Source organism: Ovis aries, chromosome 20, assembly GCF_016772045.2.
Source record: "Ovis aries strain OAR_USU_Benz2616 breed Rambouillet chromosome 20, ARS-UI_Ramb_v3.0, whole genome shotgun sequence".
Lineage (NCBI taxonomy): Eukaryota > Metazoa > Chordata > Mammalia > Artiodactyla > Bovidae > Ovis > Ovis aries.
This window is the reverse complement of record NC_056073.1, coordinates 10605098-10627399: the sequence shown is the minus strand read 5'-3', so window position 1 is coordinate 10627399 and position 22302 is coordinate 10605098. Positions and strand designations below refer to the sequence as shown.

Below are 22302 nucleotides of genomic sequence, written 5' to 3'. Positions count from 1 at the left end.
ACTCCCATCCCCCCGCAGCACAGGCAGCCATTCTAGCGTAGCCTTCTCTTTGTCTGTATTCTAAGTGCAGGGTTTGTAGGTGTGTTACCGCACCGCATAGCCTGCTGCAGCCTTACTCTTTCGTTACCATTTTCCTGTTATTTAAAGTGTTTGGGGGAAGGGTTATAATAGACACAACCTATTCCAGAGTGGAAGTGCCTTACACTGAGACTCTGTATTAGTGATCATGGAAGTGACTGCACTTTTTCACTGATTTGTGTTTCCTCGAACATAACCTCAGGATTGTGGGTCATGGGCACCCCCACTGGGCAAGGCTGCCCAGAGGCCTGGATCCTCACCCTCAGCTCTGCCTGAGACCCCCTGCAGGTTTTTCACTCTCTGACCTGTGGATTCCTCATCGTTAAACAGCCCTTAAACTAAGGCCCTTGGAAAGACCCATCTACCTTAAATGGTCTTTGACACTCAGAAAGGTGCTGTCTAGGAGTCACCAGCCCTGGAATTCTTACCCTGAAGCCAGACAGCCTAGGTTCCAGTTCCAGCCTCCCCATTTGCTGCCATGTAATACTGGGCAAGTTACTTAACTGTGTCTTTCTTTTTTAACTTGAAGATAGTAATACCTACTCTCTGAGGGTTGCAGTGAAGATTAAATCAATTAAATTAGGTGAACAGTGCTGGGCACCCACTAAGCATTCATTAATGATTACTGGAGGTTTTTTTTATTTTGTTTTAAATTTTATAATAGCCCTATGTTCCTATTTTACAGATGACAAGACCAAGGCTCAGGGAGCCAAGTAACATGCCCAGGCTTACATAACAGTATTACTAGGAGCTAAATCTAGGTCTCCCAACTCTGAATGCTATGGTCTTCCCACCAGACAAAGCCTCAGGACTTCAATGTGCAACCTGGAGACATTATGCAAAACCTTCTTGATACCAGTCTGAGTGACAAGAGGTGACCCAGCCCACTGCACAAACAAGTCCTGGCCCTGGCAGTCTTCATTCCTCACTGGCATCCTGTTCCTTTACACCCACTTGCCCTCTCTGACAAAGACACTGCTTCCTTTAGGGTTCTGTGGGTATCCACATAGCCTCTGAATCAATGTGAACCACAGTGCCAGCCCTGTTAATAGCAGACACAAAACTGAGATGTGCTGGAAGAGCTTGGGGCTAAGGAGTCAGGCCTGGGTTCTAGTCCTGGCTGTGGCATTTCCTCACTCTGGGAGGAAATTTTCCTTCTCTAAACCTCAGTTTCCACATCTGTGCAGTGGGAATAGCAACTGTTAAAAGTTGTGTGAGGACTGTTTGTGTGACTATTCCGATCTTAATAAAATACGAACATTTGCCTGACCACTGTCTAACAGAAAGTTCCTGTTAAAAATCCTGATGCCAGGATTTCCCCAGTGGGTCCAGTGGTTGAGAACCCACCTACCGTGAGGCAACCAAGCCTGTGCACCACAACTGAGCCCGAATGCTCTGGAGCCCACACGCTGCAGCAAAGATTTGCACACCGTGTACCCAATGCAGCCAAATAAATTTAAATTTTTTTAAAAAGCCTGTATCAGCCTTGGATGAACTGTCACCCACTGTATGCACTTAACATTTTTCCTTTACCCTCCAGAAAAATAACTGTCTGAACCGGCCATCCTTACCAAAATATCATATTCTTTTTCTGGACTTGAATGTAAGTGTTGGAAAAGACCTTGCAAACCATTTGGTCCCAGTGTAGTAAACTTGTATCTGATCAAGAGCTGCCTCTGCCTGAAGCAGTTCATGAGCTGAGAATCCAGCTGGAAGGACACTGTGGGCCATCTGTTTGCTGGGTGCCGTGAGAAGGCACAGGGTGCCACAGGAGGTACGTGCCACCTGCAGCCCCTATCCCCCCTCCTCCAAACGGGCACACCAAGGAGGTGAAGATCCCGTCTCTGCCTTCAGCTAACTGACCCTCAGGGCTACCAGGTCTGACTGCCATGTTGGCACAGGAGATAGGTCTGTGTACCACCTGGACTAGCACAGGGCAGGGCCTACATCATACGTGATCACTCACAACCACCACACAATTAGGGTTGTGAGCTGCTGTCTTTATCTTTTTGGAATTCGTTAAAATTAAAGATAGATTTTAGAGAGCAATTTGCCCACAATTCACTTGACCTCCTCCTCAGTGTGTAATTTTAACCACTGAAACAAACAGTGCCTATTTGTTACCTTAGGCATTAAGACACTGCAGTTGGTTTCTTTTAGAATACAGTGGAAATATTTGCTGGGAACCCCAACACAGCTAGCAAACGGGAAAGACCAGAAGAAAGCAACAGAGTAAAAAGCACCTTTTAAAAGGGAGGGAAGGGGCTTCCCTGGGGGTCCAGTGGTTAAGACTCCATGTTTTCAATGCAGGGGACGCAGGTTTGATAGCTGGTCAGGGAACAAAGATCCCACATGCTGTACTCCACCGCCAGAAGATTAAAAAAAAATTTTTTTAAGTGGGAGGGAGGGAAAAGCCCAGGAGGAGAGTACTTATGTGCTTGCAGAGCTAAGCACAATGCAAACCCAGTATCCCTGGGAAAGCAAAACGGAGGAAGCTAAAAACCCTGAGTTGTTTACTCACAACCTACCCACTCCCAGGACTCCAGCACTGGACAGGCTGCAAAACAGGAATTTATCTTCAGTGGGGAATGGTTTTAAGTACCTCAAGTCATCATGAGGGAAATACATCATGGGCGCAGGCTCCCTGTAAACACGGGAGTTCCGGAGCAGGTGTCTGAGACTCACGGGTGGGCACCTCAATGCAGGGCCACCTCTGAGGTCCCTCCTGGTCCTGACACAAGTGCTGGGCTTAGGCTCACAGGCTGCGGGGTTCAAACCTGGCTTGACCTTCCTACTCTCTGCGTGACCTTGGGAAAGGTACTTCCTCTTTCTGGTTTCAGTTTCCTCATTTGCAAAGTGGGGCCATGATATCACCTAACACCCCCTAAACACAAATGATGTTGGAGAAGACTCTTCAGAGTCCCTTGGACTGCAAAGAGATCCAACCAGTCCATCCTAAAGGCAGTCAGTCTTGAATATTCATTGGAAGGACTGATGTTGAAGCTGAAAGTCCCAATACTTTGGCCACCTGATACAAAGAACTGACTCATTGGAAATGACCCTGATGCTGGCAAAGATTGAAAGCGGGAGGAGAAGGGGACACAGAGGATGAGAAGGTTGGATGGCATCACCGACTTGATGGACATGAGTTTGAGTAGGCTCTGGGAGTTGGTGATGGACAGGGAGGCCCAGCGTGCTGCAGTCCATGGGGTCACAGAGTCAGATACGACTGAGCAACTGAACTGAAACACAAATAAATGAAGACACTTCCCACTCCAAGCATACAGAATAAAGAGAATAGGATAGGAAAAAAAAACTTAAGAAAATTCAAAGCTACTGGGTCACCTTCTTGTTTATGTGCTGTCTGTGCCATTATCGTGGATTACCTTTGAATAAAAAGTGAGTAAAGAGGATGGAGTAGAGCTCATGTGAAAAACGCTGAGCTTGGCACTTTGGGGGCTCCCTCTGTGCCAGGCAGAGTTGTTGAAGCTATACACGTGTTACCTCAGGTTTTGTCCCAACAAGCCGGGAAGGGAAGCAGTTCTGGCCCCCGCTGCTCAGCTGTGGAGACTTGAGCTCCCAGAGGAGTCAAAGGCTTCACTATCACTAGGGGCCACGGTGACGTGCCAGCAGCAGGAACACAAATACATAACAGTATGTATGGTCAAGGTCAGCACTGCAACTCTGGAGAAAGCAGAACCTTCTCCCTCTCCTGCGATGTGACCACAGCACCTCGGAGAAGCTGTTCCCAGCATAGCGATAACCAGCTTCTGGAGGACCTGCTCTGAGTCAAGGTCAGGTTAATTTATTATTTGATATCAGCCTGTGTCCAGCCAAAGGTTTCAGTGTGTGAACTTAATTTTAAAATGTTTCTGTATAAACATATTGCTTGCTCATGGTTATTTTTCTCTTCAGGAGGCAGAAAATGCATTCTCTAAACAAAAACGCTAATATGAATAATGCTGTGATTAAAAGAATACCTCCTAACAGTGGTTTATCATGCTTCCCCGAAAAGTGCGGCAAATGATGACAAACGGTATTTCTGAAATCCTGGGAGTCAGTAGCCCACCTATTCTCCCATGCTTCAGAGCCACCACCTGTCGCCAACATGCCTGCACCCTGGTAACACAGCACCGCACCCCATGACACTGCCCCACCCTGATACCGGCCCTGAGGTCGATGGGGCAAGGCTCTGAGCCACCCACGCGGACGGGGCAGACAAGTCCCTGTGTGGCCTGGAAAACCCTCCTTGAAAGAGCTGACAACATTCTCAAGCTCACAGGTGTCTCGCCCAAGAGCCCGGATCTGGCCACAGCGAGGGAAAAGATGTGGTGCAGGCAGAAACCACTGGGTGAATCAGACCTGTGCGGACTCCTGGAGCCGGGTACTGTTTGCCCTCCGTCTGAGGCTTTATCTGCTGGGGAGATGGGCAAGCAGCCAGGGCCTTGCAGGTGAGGGGTTGTACAGCCAGGGCGATGGCACGCTGCCACACCAGATTTCAGTCTCTCAGGAGCACTGAGCCGAGACTCAGGAGGCTGAGCACCAAGAGATGGCCCTAGCTGGGCTCCACGAGTCTCAACAACTCACTCCCCTGTCCCTTTACCTCAGGCTCTACAGGGTGAAGGTGTGGGCAAGCACAAGAACTCACATGGTGCCTCAGGAGTCTCCCATACATTTGATTGTGTTTAAAATATATGCTTGTATGTCTAATGATTTTGGTTTTTTTAGAACACAAAACTTGCTAACATGTTACAGTGAATCTGTGTTTCTAGGTTGTTGTGAGGTAGACTTTCCATCCTGTCACTTCTGGGATTGCAAAATGAGTTGTTAAAAAATGTATTCACTTCTCTGTACAACCAAAACAGGAAAACCTTGGCTCTGAGGTCAATTTAAGACTGCATTCATCAAAACATTATTTTTCCCATCTTTGTGACTGAATTTATCTACCAGAACTTACAACATCATTTAAATTCTTACGCACTTTGTAATACACAATTTCATTCCAGAAAAAGGTTTGGCTAGTTTTCAAGTTTGAAAATCACCAGTCCCTGATGAACTCTTAAGTTCTCCTCTAGTTCTCACTTTATACTAATCTCCAATTCTAAACCCTGAATAAATTCACAGTCTTAGAAGTTGTCAGTCCATAATAAAACCTTTAAGTTTCCTGCCTTTGCTTTTATGCGCATGGCTTTTTTCTTATACAGCCAGCTTTCTATCCCAATCCCATTCTTCAATACTTAGCTCAAGTACAACCTCTTCTACACAAAACACTTAACATGGGTCTTGGACCTAAGCTTTGATTTCTTCATCTGCAAGATGAGAAACTGCCCTCAAGTGGTGAGGTTTAAGTGAGCTAGTAATAGGTATATGTAAAACATTTAGCAAGATGCTGGCAGGAGTTCAAGGAATACGAATTATCATCTCTATTGTCTTTATTACTGCCTTTATTGTTACTATCATGGTGGAAAAAAGACTCTGGAGTCAATGGAGACAGTTCTACTCAACAAGTGTGTGACCCCAAGCAAATTTGGCCCAGTATTCTCAACGGGGCAGTACTGCCTCCTGGTGGGTGCTGGGGAAACTGCAGCTTTTCTTTTCCTTAGGGTTGTCACCCTAGCCAGGGAGCATCACTGACATCAGGGGAAGAGGACAGAGACACTCCATGTCTGGCACACAAAGAACTGCCCATGCCCACAGGTCTGAACCAAGTACAGGTAGAAAGTAGTAAGTGTCTGCATAAAGCCATTAAAGAAAATGATTAAGTGGGATAGACACTGTCTAAAATTGTACTTTACCCTGTGCAATTGGGACTACTCAGTTTTTCCTGTCATTCCCCCTCTACCAAAGGGTTGTCGTTCAGCCACTGTCACGTCCAGCTCCTTGTGATCCTATATACTACCTCATACTTTTAAGTGCCATGAACGTTTTGAGCACCTTTCATGTATTAATTCACTTAAATCCTCGTATTTACGGGACAGTGCTCTATTTATTCCACTCCCCTTGCCCCATATAGCTTTTCTTGGCCATGTGGCCTGCAGGATATGACCAGGGTTCCCCTGCAGTGGAAGCACGGGTCTTAACCACTGGACCACCAGAAAGTCCCATTGTGAGCTTATTTTTCGACATTACAGTTTTAAGGCCCAACTCATTTATGAGAATACTGTACTCTCTCTCAATTCAGTTATCTGTTGTATTTGTCTTGACATGCTATCCCTACTTCAATTAAGCTTATTTCTCCCTCTCCTAAAATATTCAAGTATGGTCTCATTACTCCCTGGCTGTAGTTTTATTCTGATTTCTACACGTGCTTCTCTCTTTTCTTACAGGTAAGCATCTGACTTATTTCTTGTCTTCTGGCAGTCATACCCAACATACACAAATACATTCTATTTTATAAACTGCTCCCCTTTTTACATTATAGTTAAGGCTTCATCTTGCCTTTTTTTTTTTTTAACAGTGTTCACGTCAGGATAGTGAAGGATCGTTACAAAATATATTTTTACACAAAGGGAGGCCCAAGTCTGGTAAGAGTCAAGACCACTCTCCCTCTGAGCTTCTTGAGTAAATGAGGTAACCCCAACATCAAGAGTTGATAATGAGGAAAAGCACTATACATATGCTCAGCATGTGGTACTTCAATTTCAGCTTCCTGTTTTCAATTTTCTTTCCCGTACTTTGCTCAAGCACTAGCAACCAACTTGATCAATGAACAAAACAGGATTTTCTGGTAAAAACAATCTCATCCAACTGCTAGGCAACACCAAGGCAAGCACTCAGTTTTCGGTGCTGCCTTTCCCAGCAAAGTTAAGCGGCAAGAACAGGGATGTGCCTTTCTCCACATACAGGGAGGCCTGGGAGAACTGGGGTGAGGAGGCGGCAAATATCCCCAAAAGACTACTGTGGGATCAGAAACAGATCTTAATTCTGATCTTAACAGATTGTAAGCTCTTCAGACTCACCTGTTCAAACTAAATAAGAACATCTGGGGGCAGGGCCCAGGTAGTAGTTTCAAAAGTTCCTCTAGGAGATTCCAGTATACAGCCAACAGTGGAAAAACCACCGACAAACAATCAGTTCAATACCCTCTGAAATGTTTTGTTATTCCCAGCTTTAAAAAAAGTGACTTGTCCCAGACACACAAAAAGATGGAAATCTGAACACAGGCTGGGCTAATTTGAAAACCTGTTTCTAAGGAGCCATCTAGCAGTTAGAATCCACCTTATCATTCCTACCTATCTTTGTGAATTCAGAAGCCCCTTTTTTGAAATCTGCCTGGAACCCTGTAACCACAAATGTTCCTCTTGACCTTGCAACCCTGAAAGCAACATCCCCTCAAACTGGACAAAATATCCAAAAGTAGGTAAGGACCAGGATCAGTGGAAACACTCGTATGCACTGGGGGCACTCCTGCTTGCCCAGCACCGAAATGGTTCAGTTTTTCTTTTTACCAGCTGAGCCACCAGGGAAGCCTTCAGTTTTGCTTAAAAGCCATTCCTTGACTGCAAATTGCATACCAGTGTTAGACTGCCATGTAAGAGCTAATGCTTACTGAGCAGTGTTGTATGTGTTGGGTGCTGTATCTGCTCACATGACTACATTCTCAAAGGTAATTAACCTGTCTTAAGATGAGAAAAATTAAGTGTCAAAAAATTATGCAGCTGGCCATTGGGCTTTAAGCGAGGAAGCCAGGATTCAAACCCTGAAGTCCTTAACATTATATTGCTCCCTGGAATAGCATTTCAGCAGCTGTTAAGGCAATCCTTGCCCCACCTCTGCCAATGTCCCTGCATGACCTTTGGCAAATCCACCTTCTCGTCTCTAAATACAGGACTCCAACTATGAACTCCAAGCCACTTCCAGTTATTCTACACCTGGCACTGCAACCTGGTTTACACCATTACAGCTTGATCACTCCTCGACAACTTCTCCAGCCTTCTCTAACTTTAGTCTCCTCAATTAAGCATGATGAGCACGTGACCTTATTACTGAGACTCTTATTTTCTTCCTGTCACCTGCTTTCAAGTCCCAAAGTTGGCCCTGGTTCAGGAACCCATCTTGGATGATGCACTTTAACTCTCTTCCTTCCATTCACCTGAGAATCAATCCAAATCATTTAGTGATCTTCCAGGTCAGCAAGCTGCGGCTGCTGGAGGCAATTCAATAGCTTTAATCACTAAGTCCACTGTCAAAGTCTAAACAATCACTCAAATGTGCCTACTCAACCTGGAGGTGTTTTCCTGAATCTCTGCAACACCATGGAATTCTGAGGTACTCTCCCTAAGATTCCATTATTTTAAAAAAGGAAAACATAACTGGTATACTTTTCTCTATGAAGTTGCGATTATTAATAATTAAAATGCTCCCTTAGACAAAAGTTTGATGTTTACCAGTCCTCACATAAAATGCAATACTCACCAATGTTGGTCTCACATTGCTTTAAGGGTTAACACAGGTGATGTCAAGACCAGGAGACTGGAACAGCCATAGCAACCAGTAACAGCTTTGACGCATGCCCATGACACAAAGCTAATAGTCAAACGTGGACTGATGGAAAAAATGTCAACCCATCTATATCAGCACAGCTTTGTCCTCCTTGACAATGACATCTTAGTCATGAAATTAGGCACTAGGATAAAGCCAGCTGTCTTGCCAGGTGGCACACTGGTAAAGAATGCCCACCAATGCAGGAGACGCAGGTTTGATCCCTGGGTCAACATCCCGTGGAGAAAGAAATGGCAACCCACTCCAACATTCTGAAAAATCCCATGGACAGAGAAGCCTGGCAGGCAACAGCCCATGGGGTCGAAGAGTCAAGACATGACTGAGTACACACATAAACCCTGACTGCGTAACAGTCGCACTATCTGCCCTGACAATACACAAGTTTAGACAGTACATTGCAGATGAGCGTGCCTCAGACGTGTAGTCAAAAGCTGAAGGACACACAGCACTTCTAGCTGTATAAATACTTACCCATCACAGTATGCCTAACATTCTAACAAAATTTTAACAAATTATCTCTAGAAAGGAATTAATTCCCCAGTGTGTGTATAATTTACTTTTACCACAAGCATATTTTACAACTAGAAAGACAAGTCCTAAACCCTGTTAGTCACAATAAAGTGGTGTCTTACACAATTAGGCTGTAAAATAAAAACACAGAAAGCAGAAAACAAAGGCGTGGGAGTCTAGTATGGCCTCAGTGCTGAATACACTACAGATCTTCCTTATGATGGGATCATGCTATCTTGATGAGTTGAAAATACAAGTCAAAAACATACTTAACACACCTAACCTACCCAACTTCAGAGCTTAGCCTCACCTAAACGTGCTCAGAACATTAGCCTACAGTTGGGCAAAAACATCTAACAAAGTATTGAATCTTTCATGTAACTCACTGAGTACTGAACAGAATGAAAAACAAAATGGTTCTGAGTACAGAATGCTTTTAAAGCATATTAATTCACCTGCCAGTCTGGGAGCCAAGGCTTGACTTGCTGTCCCTTGGTGCCCAGCACCAATCGAGTACGGTGCTAGCCCAGGAAAAGATCAAAATTCAAAGGAGTTTCTGCATATTGCTTTTGTACCACTGTAGTCAAACCACAGGCTTAATCACCGACTGTCTGTATTGTTTAGCAGGATGAGGAGTGATAAATGAGGAACTTTTTTCTGCCCTTTTTAACATGGAGACTCACCTCTCAACTGGTTAAGCATTTCATAAGAATGAAGTCATGGACAATGTTTGGCAGACCAGTACTCAAAAAGAAAACTTCCTTTCCTGGATACAGCTGGCCGAGTAGAGACAGGACCAGAACAAAAAACTTTAAAAATTTCCTTTCCTGACTATTCCAACTGTCTTCCCCCCAGCTTCCACCATCCTTCGAGCTTTCTTAACCCTTTCCAAACTATCATTGTTCATCCACTCCTATTTTCAAAGTGGGCAGCTTCTACTCCCAACCTCACTTCAAACGGACAGCTATACATTGCCAACTGAAGACCAACCAGTCAGTTAAGTCAACTTCTTATCCCCAGTAAAATTTTCATTAGCGCAGTAACACTCCCAACTTTTTGGCCCTTCCACCAGTACTAAAGCTAGACAAGCTATCCTACACTATTTACCAATAGGGCTGAAAGAAAATAAAACACTTTCAGTTTTACCTCCAAAGAGTTGTGCACTCCGCTGCTCCTGTCTTCTAACTTCCACTTTATGATTAAGGTTATACTCATTTCTTCACCTCATATTCTTTACAGTCCCTTGTTTCCCACTACTGCTACCTAAGGGGCTTTTCAAAGCACCTGAGATATCTGCCACCTCACTCAAGATCCAACAGCCTCTCAGAACATGTAAAAGCCCTACAACCAACATCTTAAATCATTCTCATCTACAATACGCTGGAACTTATTACTATCTAGTTCAAGGTTTCAACATCCCAATATTGGACAAAGGTCAAGTATTACCTATGCTGTTCTGAGACACAGCTGGTGTTATTCCTTATCACTGCACCCCACTCCCCATTAAAATAAATGCCTGTCAGGCTGCCTTGTGGGAAAAGTGTGACACAAAAAGGATTAAATGACAACACTCCAATTTGTATTTATTTACAAAACACTTTTGTTCAAAGTTAACATGGATGGTTTTTCCTAAACTAAAATTTTCTCATTACAAAAGAAATTCAGTGGCAGAAAGCCAGCTGGATTGAGTTGAAACAAAGTGCCAGCTGCCTAAACTTAAAAGGATGTCGAAATTGTTTCCTGAGGGAGTTCTCTCAAAACTTAGAATGTTTTGTATGTTGAGTTATTTCCATTCCCCTTTCCAAATGACCGATACAAACAGCAACCCTACAGCATTCACTAATTTTCTTCAGCAACTTTCCCCCTTTGCTCCAATCTGAGGTTTGGGGACTTGACAACAAAAAAAGGGCCACTAAAAGGATACTAACTAACCCCACATGAAATTTATGAGTTATATACTGCAACAAAATGCCAATTCATAAATGAATAGAACTTCAAACAGAGGGGGAAAATCACCTACAGCCTACTTTTTCTGGAAGGTATAATTTTGCTCTGGAAACGAAGTGAAATATTCTCCATCTCATCTAGTCTCCAAACGATGACTAGTGAAGGTAAGTATCAATGTTTCCAGAGATTTTCACTTCAAGACTAAGCACATGCATGTACTAATAGATAAGGCACTAAATAGCCGCAATGCTTTACCTAAGTCAGAGAACCAAGGAAAAACTAAAAAAAAAAAAAAAAAAAAAAAAAGGTAATATTCTACACAAGTACTTCATGTGTTAGTCTGAGAAACATTTTGGCTGTTGTCTTGTGTTCCATCCAGGTAGTTAAAAGAATTGGGATACAGAATTATAAAAATACCATATTATGAATTTCTGCAGTCTCAAACAGTAAGTTGCATAACAAAATTAGGCAATTAACTAGGTTTATCAAGACAAATTTTCAGTATCTCTTCTCAGAACCTTACAACTATTCTGTTTACAGCTGAATTTCTTTTTTTTGAAAGTAAGTCTTTATTGAATTTGTACAATATTGCTTATGTTGTTTATGTCCTGGTTTCTTGGCCATAGGGCATATGGGATCTTAGCTCCCCGACCAGGGGTCGAACCTACACCCTCTGCATTGGAAGGTGAGGTGTTAACCACTGGACCAGCAGGGAAGTCCCCAGCTGAATTCTTTTGAAGCAGCCAATTTAATAAAGTAGAATGAAGAGAGTTTGTGTGGATATATAAAATTAAATCCAACAGTATTGGACTGTTTTCATAAAAATATACTCCAACCCAGTTTTTCTTCAGCTATTTTAATTACAAAGTCTTTCATGTTCTCAAAAAAAAAAAACAAAAAAAAAAACAAAAAAAACCCAGAAGGCAACAGTCTAGTACAAAAACATACAACTGGAAGACACTGCCACCAACCAGATCTGACTACTAAATCATGTTTCGGATTCTGAAAATGAAAGCACATTAATATAAAGTACTACACCAGTGGTTCCTATATAGCCCAGGGATGGAAAAATCAATCAGTAGACCTGGAAAATATCATTCCTGATAAAGCACTGCAGAAATATGAACCACGACGATTCAATAAAAAGCAACCAGGACTTTTCCATCCAAATATGGGTGAGTTTAACTAAAAAGGTGGTGATGCCATCTACTGATCACATTATCTTTTACGGAACTGTAAAAAAACATAGAAATAGTTGGTAAAAGGTATCTGTATCTCATAAAATTAAAACTTCTCTTTCTGCTTAAGACATGGAGATCAGAAGTAACCCACAATGGATTGAGAACAACAGAATTAACTATTCCTGCAAAAATAAAAACTATAACCCTTAGATATGTTCCTTAAGTTATCACCAAGTATTAACAGTGACCTCTAGTGAACACCTGTAATCATTACATCGCAAGTCAAAAGTTTCTGTGACTGCTTTCAGTATAATATTCAACTGAGAATCCAAGACACTGGCCAATGGGACTTGTAATTTCAGAAATTAGTAAACTACAGAGAACTTTTAAAAAGCCACAATGTAAATGTAGAATACAAAGTTTGAATAATTTCTACCTTCCATATTTTTTAACAAGCCACAGAACTGTGCTAAGGTTTCTGGTTAAAGTGACTGCAAATTTGGATCCTAAGGATAAACCCGAGTTAACTTTATATTAGGTCTGTATTGGCCACTTTGTAGCTATCATCTTTCCTTTTTTACAGAAGCCCAATTTAAGACTCTGCAAGTTGCATACTGTCAAAAACATCCATGTTCACTGTAAGAGCAGTATAATACTGATGTACCAAATTACTTCCACGAATCAGTAGCTATCTTGCCTTGCTTGATCCCAACAGTTTTTAAGCTCATTATGAAAGGCCAGAAGGCCCAAAGCCTGAGCTCTCAGTACTAAGTAAGCAGTTTTACAAATGTCTTCTGCCAGCAAGGATCATACTGAACTCCACTGATACCAGTTCTCCCCTGTGATACCCAGGACTCTTCTCCCTTGATGCTTTCGTGAAAGGTTAAGAAGGACCACTGGAAATAAACTTGTTTAGGATGAATTTCTTATAAAACATCCTTATAGATTAACACAATGACTTGTCTTTCATGTTAAAGAAAAGTCAGTACAGCACAATCCAAAACTATCTTTAAATAGCACATTTAAGGAAACTAAGCCACAAGACTGTTGCATTATGATTTAATCTAATTGCACAGAAGTTTGAAATTACAACTCCTCTAGATATCTAAGAGGAAGATTATGCATGCCTCCATATTTCAGTTCTGCACTGTTACATTTGAACCATGTAGTGAATTTCACATAATGATGGATCAATTTAGAATTCCCATGCAACACCTCGAATTATATAAAATGGAAGCAATTTTTAAAGCTCTGTGGAACGTTTTCATGCTAGTGTTTAAAAGCTTTTTTTTTCACTGGCAACTTTGGATTATAATGTATCAGGTGGCTATACTTCAAAACGTTGTCACTGAATATCATGGACTTTAAACTGGCTTCTGCTCCTAAAAACTTATCACTTAGATGGACAACCAGTTAAGTCCCTTCACCTCAAAAGCCTCGAATGTATTTCTTAAAAAATAAGATTTGTGTAACCAACTGCCTTCTGTGGGACAAGAACTATGGTAATAGTGGGTTCAACTATTACAATTATGCTTATATTTTATTTTCAAAAGCACTTTACAAGAAAATATAAGTATGGCTTCCAATAGGAATGTTACACCTGGACTTGGTACCAAGCTCAGATTTTAGTTTTGCAAGGAAAAACAGGCTTTCAGGTTAAACAACAATTTGTAACCAAAACTTTAATCCCAAGGATTTTCACAAAACATATTACAAATGACAGCATGAAAAAAGAATCTTGCACAACTCAGTTCAGCTCTACAATGTACCCTTAAACTGGCAGGACATTTGTTATCTTGAGTAGTCTCATATTTCCAAATAAAGAACGTTACAAAGAGCTATGTATTCATATACAGCAATCACAGAAGGAACTTACAACCTAAAGCAAAGGTAAACTAACTTCCTTGAAACTTCTTAGATTCTACAACTGGACAACCTTTTGTCCAGTGTGAAGACTAGTGGGATTTTTAAACCTCTAATCTAGTTTAAAGGTGCAGCTTTAATTTTTCCAGCTGGCTTTTGAGTTCACAGCAGCTTTTAAAAACTGCTTAACTACAGCTGCATACCATATCCCAGCTATGTTGAAAAAAAACCTTTCAATTTTTGCCAGTTTTTATTTCCATAATGTTAAACATTGATTTTAGCTGGGCAGGAGTTAAGAGGTTTATTTTCAGCCTATGCAAGACTAAAATTCAAAGTAAATTAAATTTTGCTTAAGGGAACATTGTAAAGTAACAATTCTTGATATTACATGCCTCATATGATCCATTTCAAACCATAAGAGAATTACCTTTGTGTCACTGTTCCAACAGACAAACAAATGTGAACAGCTAAAACATTTTAAAAATGCACCAAGCTTATGAAGTCTCAAACAAAACTTGAATTTTCTGTACATACTCCTGTCAAATGAAGTTATTTCCTGTACACCACTCCTCTTGCAAACTGGTCTTCTATTTCCTTTCATTTGACCTAGATCGGCTGAAAAACAGAAACAAAAGTTACATCTGTTAACTCAGATACAGGGAAAACTTCATCGAAAGATTTCTACATTAAAAGTTATAAACATTTTGTCCTAGTAGCTTAAAAGACCTATTTCTGTTTTTAGTATATTATGTATGCAAGCTCTTAAATGGCTCAGGTCATTAAACATCTTACCTTCGAGACCTAGAGAAAGATCGGGACGGCTTGTGATTTCTCTCCCGGGACAGTGATCTCTCTCTTCTCCTATCTCTAGAAAGGGACCTAAAGTAAGAGGAGAAAGAAAAATGGAGCCATTCAGGATTATACACAACAATGTCTAAGTTTTTGAAAGCTAAAAGTTCTATATGTTACTTGATTCATTACTGAAGTCAGTGTCTATTGCCATTAACTGAGTCATCTGGAAAACAGCTTAGAAATTTCACAAACACTCCCACTTCTGAGAATGTGGCCCCCAAAAGATACTTTACCTGCTCCGGCTGCGGGAGAAGCTTCTCCGTCTTGGAGATCTAAAAGCAGAAAACAGGAAAATTAGGCTAATTGTCAATTAGCATTTATGGCGTGAGGCATTTCCCAACTTTTCAATCTCACTGTTGGGCCCAGTGAATGTGCCGAAGAACTGGCACCCATCGTCCAAAAAATAAAATTTTTTTTAAGGAAAACAAAACAAAAAAAGGGCACAGAAGGATTAAGGAACCAAAAGCTCAAGTGAAAAGCAGGTATTCCAATCATGGATTCACTTTAACAAAGAATGCTTCACAGCAGATCTGTCCAATGCAAAACTTCATGTCAAACTAACTTCACTACCCAAACACCACACCAAAATGTAGTCCCACAAGTAGTTCCAAAAACAGTACCATAAACCAGTATTTGGAACCCATGCAAACCTGTAAGTCCATGACAAGACTTAGGTACCAGGTGGATAGTGTAATTTTGTGAAAACGCGCTAGGTGTAAATATTGATGCCATTAAGTGCTACATTAGAACTGCATTTGTGATCGTTACATTTAAGAGTGTGTTTAGACTTATCAAAATTACCTTAGCTTGGCCCACTTCACCCCCAAAATTTTAAAATTTTGAAAACTGTTAGTAAAACCATTTAAAGGTGATAGGATTCAACAAATTTTTGCTAGAAAGGAAAGCTAAATCTGTTAGAGTTATTAAAATTTTTAGTTTGGCATCTCACACATGCAAATAAGTTTCACTTGAAGGTCTAGTTACATTATGAGTTCCCTATCACCCTTAAAAGTTTTATTCAAGCAATATATATGTACGTTACCATTCAATTATGCACAGCCAGCCTTTGATCCAGAAAAAAGAATTACTTTAAGCCGCTTACTCCTTATTTTAACCAGCAGTAAACTGTATAAGCAGGAAAAACTTACTAGTTTTTGGGTTTCAACAAGCTAGAAATGGTGAGGTGAGGCTGCCGGACTGACGGCCAGGAAGAATTTGCTGAAAAGGTTTTGCCAGATGTTGCGTTGGATTTAGTTGGTTGGCGAAGGGGGTGTTGTGGATTTTTCCTGCTTTTTTGTTAGCCGAAGGCTGCTGCTGTAGTTGTTGTGAAGACATTTGGTAAATAAACAGCTGAGCTGATTGGCCAGGAATGTGTGGGCGGTCGAGGTGGCTGCTGCCGATTTGGTTAAGGTTGGAGAGAAGGCTGAGAGAAAACAGCATGCTCGGGAACCAAAGGGCGGTGCAACCTGACGACTGGCCATGCCTGGGTCATGTGAAACGACACCAGCCAAGCTGAATGGGGCGCGCTGGTCACATGACGCTGAAAGGGCTAGTTGACTGGCTAATGCAGACTCAGAGGGTGGTGAGAAGAGACATGATGGTGACTCTGTAACGGGGTTCATTTTTATTAATAGATGGACCAAAAAGCACAAAAAAAAATGAAAAACAAGCCATCAGTACAACCATCTATTAGCTAACAAATACTCTTTATTATGATGGGCAACAGTGTGTTGTTTTGTTTTTCAAAACAGCAAAAGGGGCAAGATTTTGAACTCCTATCTCCTAGGACTTCACTCACCTGTAAGAGGTAAATTCAGTCCTATAGAAACTATTTTGGAAGTTTGAGGAGATGTGGAGTTAGCATCCAGACAATACTGCCTGGTCCAAGAATGATGCCATTTTCAATTATAAAAAAAAACCTGCATTCTCTCCTATTTGGGTTTGAAGAACAGATGACTGGGATTACTTTAGCCCCCTTTATTGGTCAGTGACTTTAGTTTCAGAATGATTTCTACTTTACCAGTTGTAACAATAAAACAGCTGCCTGTTTGATAAATATTACAATCGTGCTAACAGTAGAAAACACATTTTTGTGAAGAGCTAGAGTTGAATGTAATGTTTGTCATTATGGAGTCAAGAAATGGAAAAAGGCCTAAACTGAAGTATAAGGGAAGACTTGGAAAGATGCAACTAGAAGATGAACTAGAAGACAGATCCAAGATAGAAGTTACTGACTACCAACATGAACAGTGACCTAAAGACAAAAGCCAACACTCAGCACAACTCACATATCCCAAACTACACCCAACAAACGTTTCATAAAAACCTGATTCTTCAAAGTTAAAACCCACCAACAAACTGAGAGAGATACCTGTTCCTATTAGCTACACCAACACCTCTAAACACGCTCTCTCTAAGTACCTGCGTCGAGGTGGAGGACTCCTCCTCCGATAATCATCTCGAGGGCGACGACCCCAAGAAGGAGGTGGGCCACGATTACGACTTCTCTTTTCACCATTCGATAGTTCCACTCTTACTCGGCAGCCACAGAGTGTTCTAGGAGGCAAAAAACAGTAAATTTAAAACAGCCAAACTAATTTTCTAAGAGATGTGCATTATAGCAAGGAAAAAACAAATACAAAGCCCCCCCTTATAGCTAGCTTCTTTGCAAAGAATCCAACTGAATGTCTGCCGAATCCTTAATACCAAAGCAAGTTTTAGTTCCTTATTTTTCTAGTAAAGAAAACCAACTTCCTTATGTTTTATTGCTGTTAGTCTGATCATTGGGCTCAATGCTAACAGTTAAAATTTAAGTATGAAAACGTAGATTCATCCCCCAAGCTAGTTCATATGTACATCCTGTTTTGACTTCTTCCTTCAGAAGTTGCAGCAACTGTTTACCAATCATAAAGACTATTTGTTGGTCTCTCTCCTCCCCATTCCCTCTAAGCAAACATCAGTAAACAGGACAGAAGCATCCTGGACATTTTACATTTTCCTTTCCCTTCAATCATCACACAACAGTTTAAATGTAAGAAACTGTAGCTGAGAACAATTAAAAAAAAAAAAAAGACCTTTATATCCCACCTACTCATTAATGGTCCACATCACTAAGTTTAGATAAGCCACCATATGTGGACAGTGACTGGGAAGAGGTGGGGCCCTGGAAAAATGTTTTTGTAATCTGCTTAGATAAATGACCTTTTACGTAAAAATGACCTTTTACGTATCTTTATAGTCAACTTGCAGACCCTTTAATTTTTGGATCTTAATTCTGTTCCTTGGTTTCATGAAACCCAAGTTTTCAAATGCCAGGAAGAAGGGCAACACCTGTTCACTGTTGAAGACTCAGGTGTTAACTTACCAGTCAGCTAACAGAATATTGTAATACAAAGGGAAATATTGTTATATGATCCACATTTCCTAAACAAATATTTCCAACATGTATCAAAAAAAGATAATAGTACAATAAACCCATATAACCATATCCACCTACAATCAATCTGTGGCCATTAAGAGGAATGATTGATCCACAATTATTTTAGACACAATTCAAAGGCGACAACATGACTGATGCTTTGTGGTGGATTTAGATTAAAATGTTTCAACCACATGAAGTCACACACCCAAGCTGACCATTACAGTTATTTTCTCCAATGGCCAACTGAATAAAAAAACTTCCCATCTTCACAAATTGTTCACTTTTTTGATTGCCAAAAAAAGGTTTTATGTAAATTTCCAATAACATCAATTTCAGATAGCAAAGAAGCCATCTAAAAGCCATATATCCTAGAGATTTTAAATATTAAAACACCATAAACTATCATTAATTAAATTAATCAACAAATTACCTCCCATCTAGCTCTCGGACAGCATCAGCTGCGTCTCGGGGATCTTCAAATTCAACAAAAGCAAAGCCGGGAGGGTTTCTAGCAACCCACACACTTCGGAGTGGTCCATAATAGCCAAAAGCTCGTTCCAATTCAGTCTTGTTACCATTGTTTCCAAGATTACCTACATAAACTTTACAGTCCAATGGACAGGAATCACGATGCATTTCTGCAATTAGAAAACATATATATATATATATTATAGTCCACAGTGAAAAATAGACTCAGGAAAGAACTCAATACTAAAACCCAAAAAGCTAGGACTATCCCAGTAGTTACCGTTAACTGCATAGAAGCCAAAACAAATTGTGAAAGAAGGGGGGAAAAAAGCCTCCTTGAAAAGCAGGGGGAGGTGGGGAGTCAGGGAAGAAAACACACCAGGAGTGTTTACCAAAGTAGAAACTAAGGATTCTACCTATTCCAATGAATTTCACCTGGAAGAGTAGGATCACCTACTCAGAAGCAAATTCAAAAACAAAATGAAACTCGCTTAAGACAATCACCAAGAAAACTGATACTAATGTGCCTTCACAGGTCAAGTTAACCAGCATCACTCCTCACAATGCAAGACAAATCTGTTTTTAAAAAATGTACCTTACTCTATTCTCAATAGCCAAACGTGTCAAGCCAAATATCCAGCAACAGGTCGATAAGCAAAATGTACTATCCAAATTATTCCAGAATCAAGTACCCATAAATGCTACAAATGTGAAATGAAGCGTCAGAGTATACTGTTATAGATAACAGACACAAAATAGTGCACATATTACGATTCCAAGGATGTGAATTATCCAAAACGGGCAAATCCAGAAACATTTTAGTAGGTACCGGGGCTTGGGGAGAGAGGACAGGGCAAAAGGTGAATCGATGCTTCGGTATACAGGTCACTTCACTGGGTAAAAAAGAAGTTCAAACTAGTGAGGTGATAGCTGTACAACAATGTGAACATACTAAATACCTCCGAATTGTGCACTTTAAAATGAAGCTTATGTTAATTTCACCTCAGAGAAAACACATTTGTTACTTAAAATTTAAGCCACCTAGGGGGCTTACATTTTTACAAACTTTAGATACTTACACAGTCACTTAAGCAATATCTCATCAGCTTATAGGCAAGTTATCCATTGCATAAAAGAGCAGTCTGCCCATGAACTCAGCTCAAGGGCTTTACCATTTTTTTCTCACTCTGGGTTTATCCAATTAAAAAAAAAAACCAGTCCAGACACATCCTAATTGCGTGACCCCACCCTGCAACCTGGAGTTCTGAGACCAAATCACTGCTGAGGAATGTGTTTTTTCCCCCCTTTCCAGAAACTTTACAGTGACCAGTTTCAGGCCCATGCATCAACAGGAAAACTCACAAGAACAATTCAGCTCAAGAAAGGTCTGTTTAAAAGAAAAAAAAAAAAGTTATTGGGTCCCGACTGTAAAAAGTGAACTCAAGTTTAAGAAAAAAAAAAAAAAAACAAAAATGAAAGTGAGCATAGAAATCACTTAATATGGTTCCAAAGGCTGAGTTTTGATTAGTGACCTGAAGGAAAAAAAATGATAAGCTACTTAAGGAAACGTGTTGCCCCCCCCCCCCCAAAAAAAAAAAGGGCGCCACAAATTGAAAAGCCGCGGCCTGGAGTACAACCGACTACTGAGTCGACTCGGATAATCTCCCTTCCCGGCTCACCGCCTCTCCGTTCCCAGTGTAGGATTAAAAACATCTCCACTCTGAGGCCTGGGTATATCTCCGAGGGGCTGAAAGCCCCCGCCACAGCCCCTAGCTGAACGTCACAAAATGGCGGCACCGTCTCTTTGTCTCAGCCTGCCGCCGCCATTGGGCCTATCCCCACTTCGGCCCCTTTAAGGCCCATTTCCCACCTCATTCCTTTAGTAGTCGTTCGCTTACCGAGATCTTGGGTTAGAAATGCGGAGGTCCAAATCCACAGAACCTAGGCTAGGTCTTCCCGGTCCCCTCCCGTCCGGCGTCCCCGGATGCTCTCGCACACCCGGCGTCCACGAAATGGCGGACCACCGCCGTCTCCTCGCCTCTACTTATACGACACACCAGAGTCACATGATTGGATGGGCTCGCCCAATGAGAGGCGGAGAACGCCGTGACGTAGTGGCTACAAACGCAGCGAGAATCGCGGTTGCTGGGAGCGCGCTCAGGTCTTGGCGCCTTGTCCGTAGAGGCGGCCGTGGGGTGTCTTAGGCCCCGAGTTCCCTCAGGTGTAATTCCCCAGTTGCTGACTTCCAAGTTATCCTCAGTCCCGTCTCCCTCACCTCCAAATAGGCGGGGGTTTAAGAACACCTTCGCTGTCACTCTGATAAAACGTTTTGCTCCTAATGAGATTAAAGTATTAAATAAAGTATTCACTAATTACTTCATCCTCGTAAGCGGTTAGGCTGGAACTAAGACCATCACGTTTAGGAAAGTACTTAGGAATTGCTCCCAAGGTCAATGAGCCTTTGTGATTAAGCTGCCACCAGACTGTGCCAACCGGGGTCCCACAGTTAGAGAAAAGCCCAAGCCTAGAAAGTCTGCGGAACTCTGGCTGAATTCTCACGTCTCACGCAAACTGCAGGATTTGACCGAGACGATGGCGTATTATCACGGACTCTTGAAAAGTGTAATAGCAACGCAAACGCAAATGAGACTGGTCAGGCCATCTGGAAACTACCACATTTAGCAAATAAAAGTGGAAGTTCCTGAGGAAGATTGAATTTAAATTCAGGGCTCCGAACGAGTGCTATCCTTTCTCCTAGCAAAGGCTGCTGTATTGGCCTGGGGGCAGGGGTGGGGTCCATGGGTCACTCATAACTTCCTGTTTTCTACGTCCCCAAAAGAAAAAAAAAAAAAACACGAGCCGCAAGGTTAACTATTGGGAGAGAAATATAGCGACTGTGGCTTCCCAGTTGGCGCTGGTGGTAAAGAACCCGCCTGCTAATGCAGGAGATGAAAGAGGTGGGTTCCATCCCTAGGGGAGGGAAGATGCCCTGGAGGAGGACATGGCAACCCAGACAACTCCAGTGTTCTTGCCTGGGAAATCTCATGGACGGAGGATTCTTGCGGGTTACAGCCCAGAGTGGAACTGTAGCTACTTAGCACTCGTGTCAGAAAAATCACCAAGAGCCCCTTCCTCAGCACAGTGAGGTCAGTTAGGAAGCTTGCCTGGTGTTCCCTAGCCGCTTTCACTGGAGTCTGTGTTAGTTGCTCAGTCGTGTCCAACTCTTTTGCTACCTCAGGGAGCTCACCAGTCTCCTCTGTCCATGGGATTTTCCAGGCAAGAATACTGGAGTGGGTTGCCATTTCCTCCTCCAAGGGATTTTCCCGACCTAGGAATCCACCTGGGTGTCCCGCATTGCAAGCAGATTCAGTGGAGTCTGACTTAATGCTAAACCTGCTCTCAAGAGAAACGCTAACAACTTGTGTTTTCCCACCGTTACCTGAAAGATATACCAATTATTGTTTTGTTTCTCTCAGGTGT

General features: G+C 41.8%; 1 protein-coding gene across 2 annotated transcripts; it reads right to left on the bottom strand.

Annotated features, from left to right (window-relative positions):
* Positions 1–11877: 11877 nt before the first annotated feature.
* On the bottom strand, positions 11878–20839 carry SRSF3 (serine and arginine rich splicing factor 3). Of its 2 annotated transcripts, XM_012100410.4 has the most exons (6): positions 20721–20839; positions 18785–18992; positions 17355–17489; positions 15167–15205; positions 14874–14960; positions 11878–14696 (listed from the first exon to the last, which is right to left on the bottom strand). In XM_012100410.4, exons 2-6 carry the CDS (start codon positions 18988–18990, stop codon positions 14669–14671), a joined length of 495 nt encoding a protein of 164 aa, XP_011955800.1. In that variant the 5' UTR covers positions 18991–18992; positions 20721–20839; the 3' UTR covers positions 11878–14668. The 2 variants fall into 2 exon arrangements, with proteins under 2 accessions (XP_011955800.1, NP_001182245.1); NM_001195316.1 differs by lacking the exon at positions 20721–20839 and having other exon boundaries at positions 14669–14696; positions 18785–18990.
* Positions 20840–22302: the final 1463 nt, after the last annotated feature.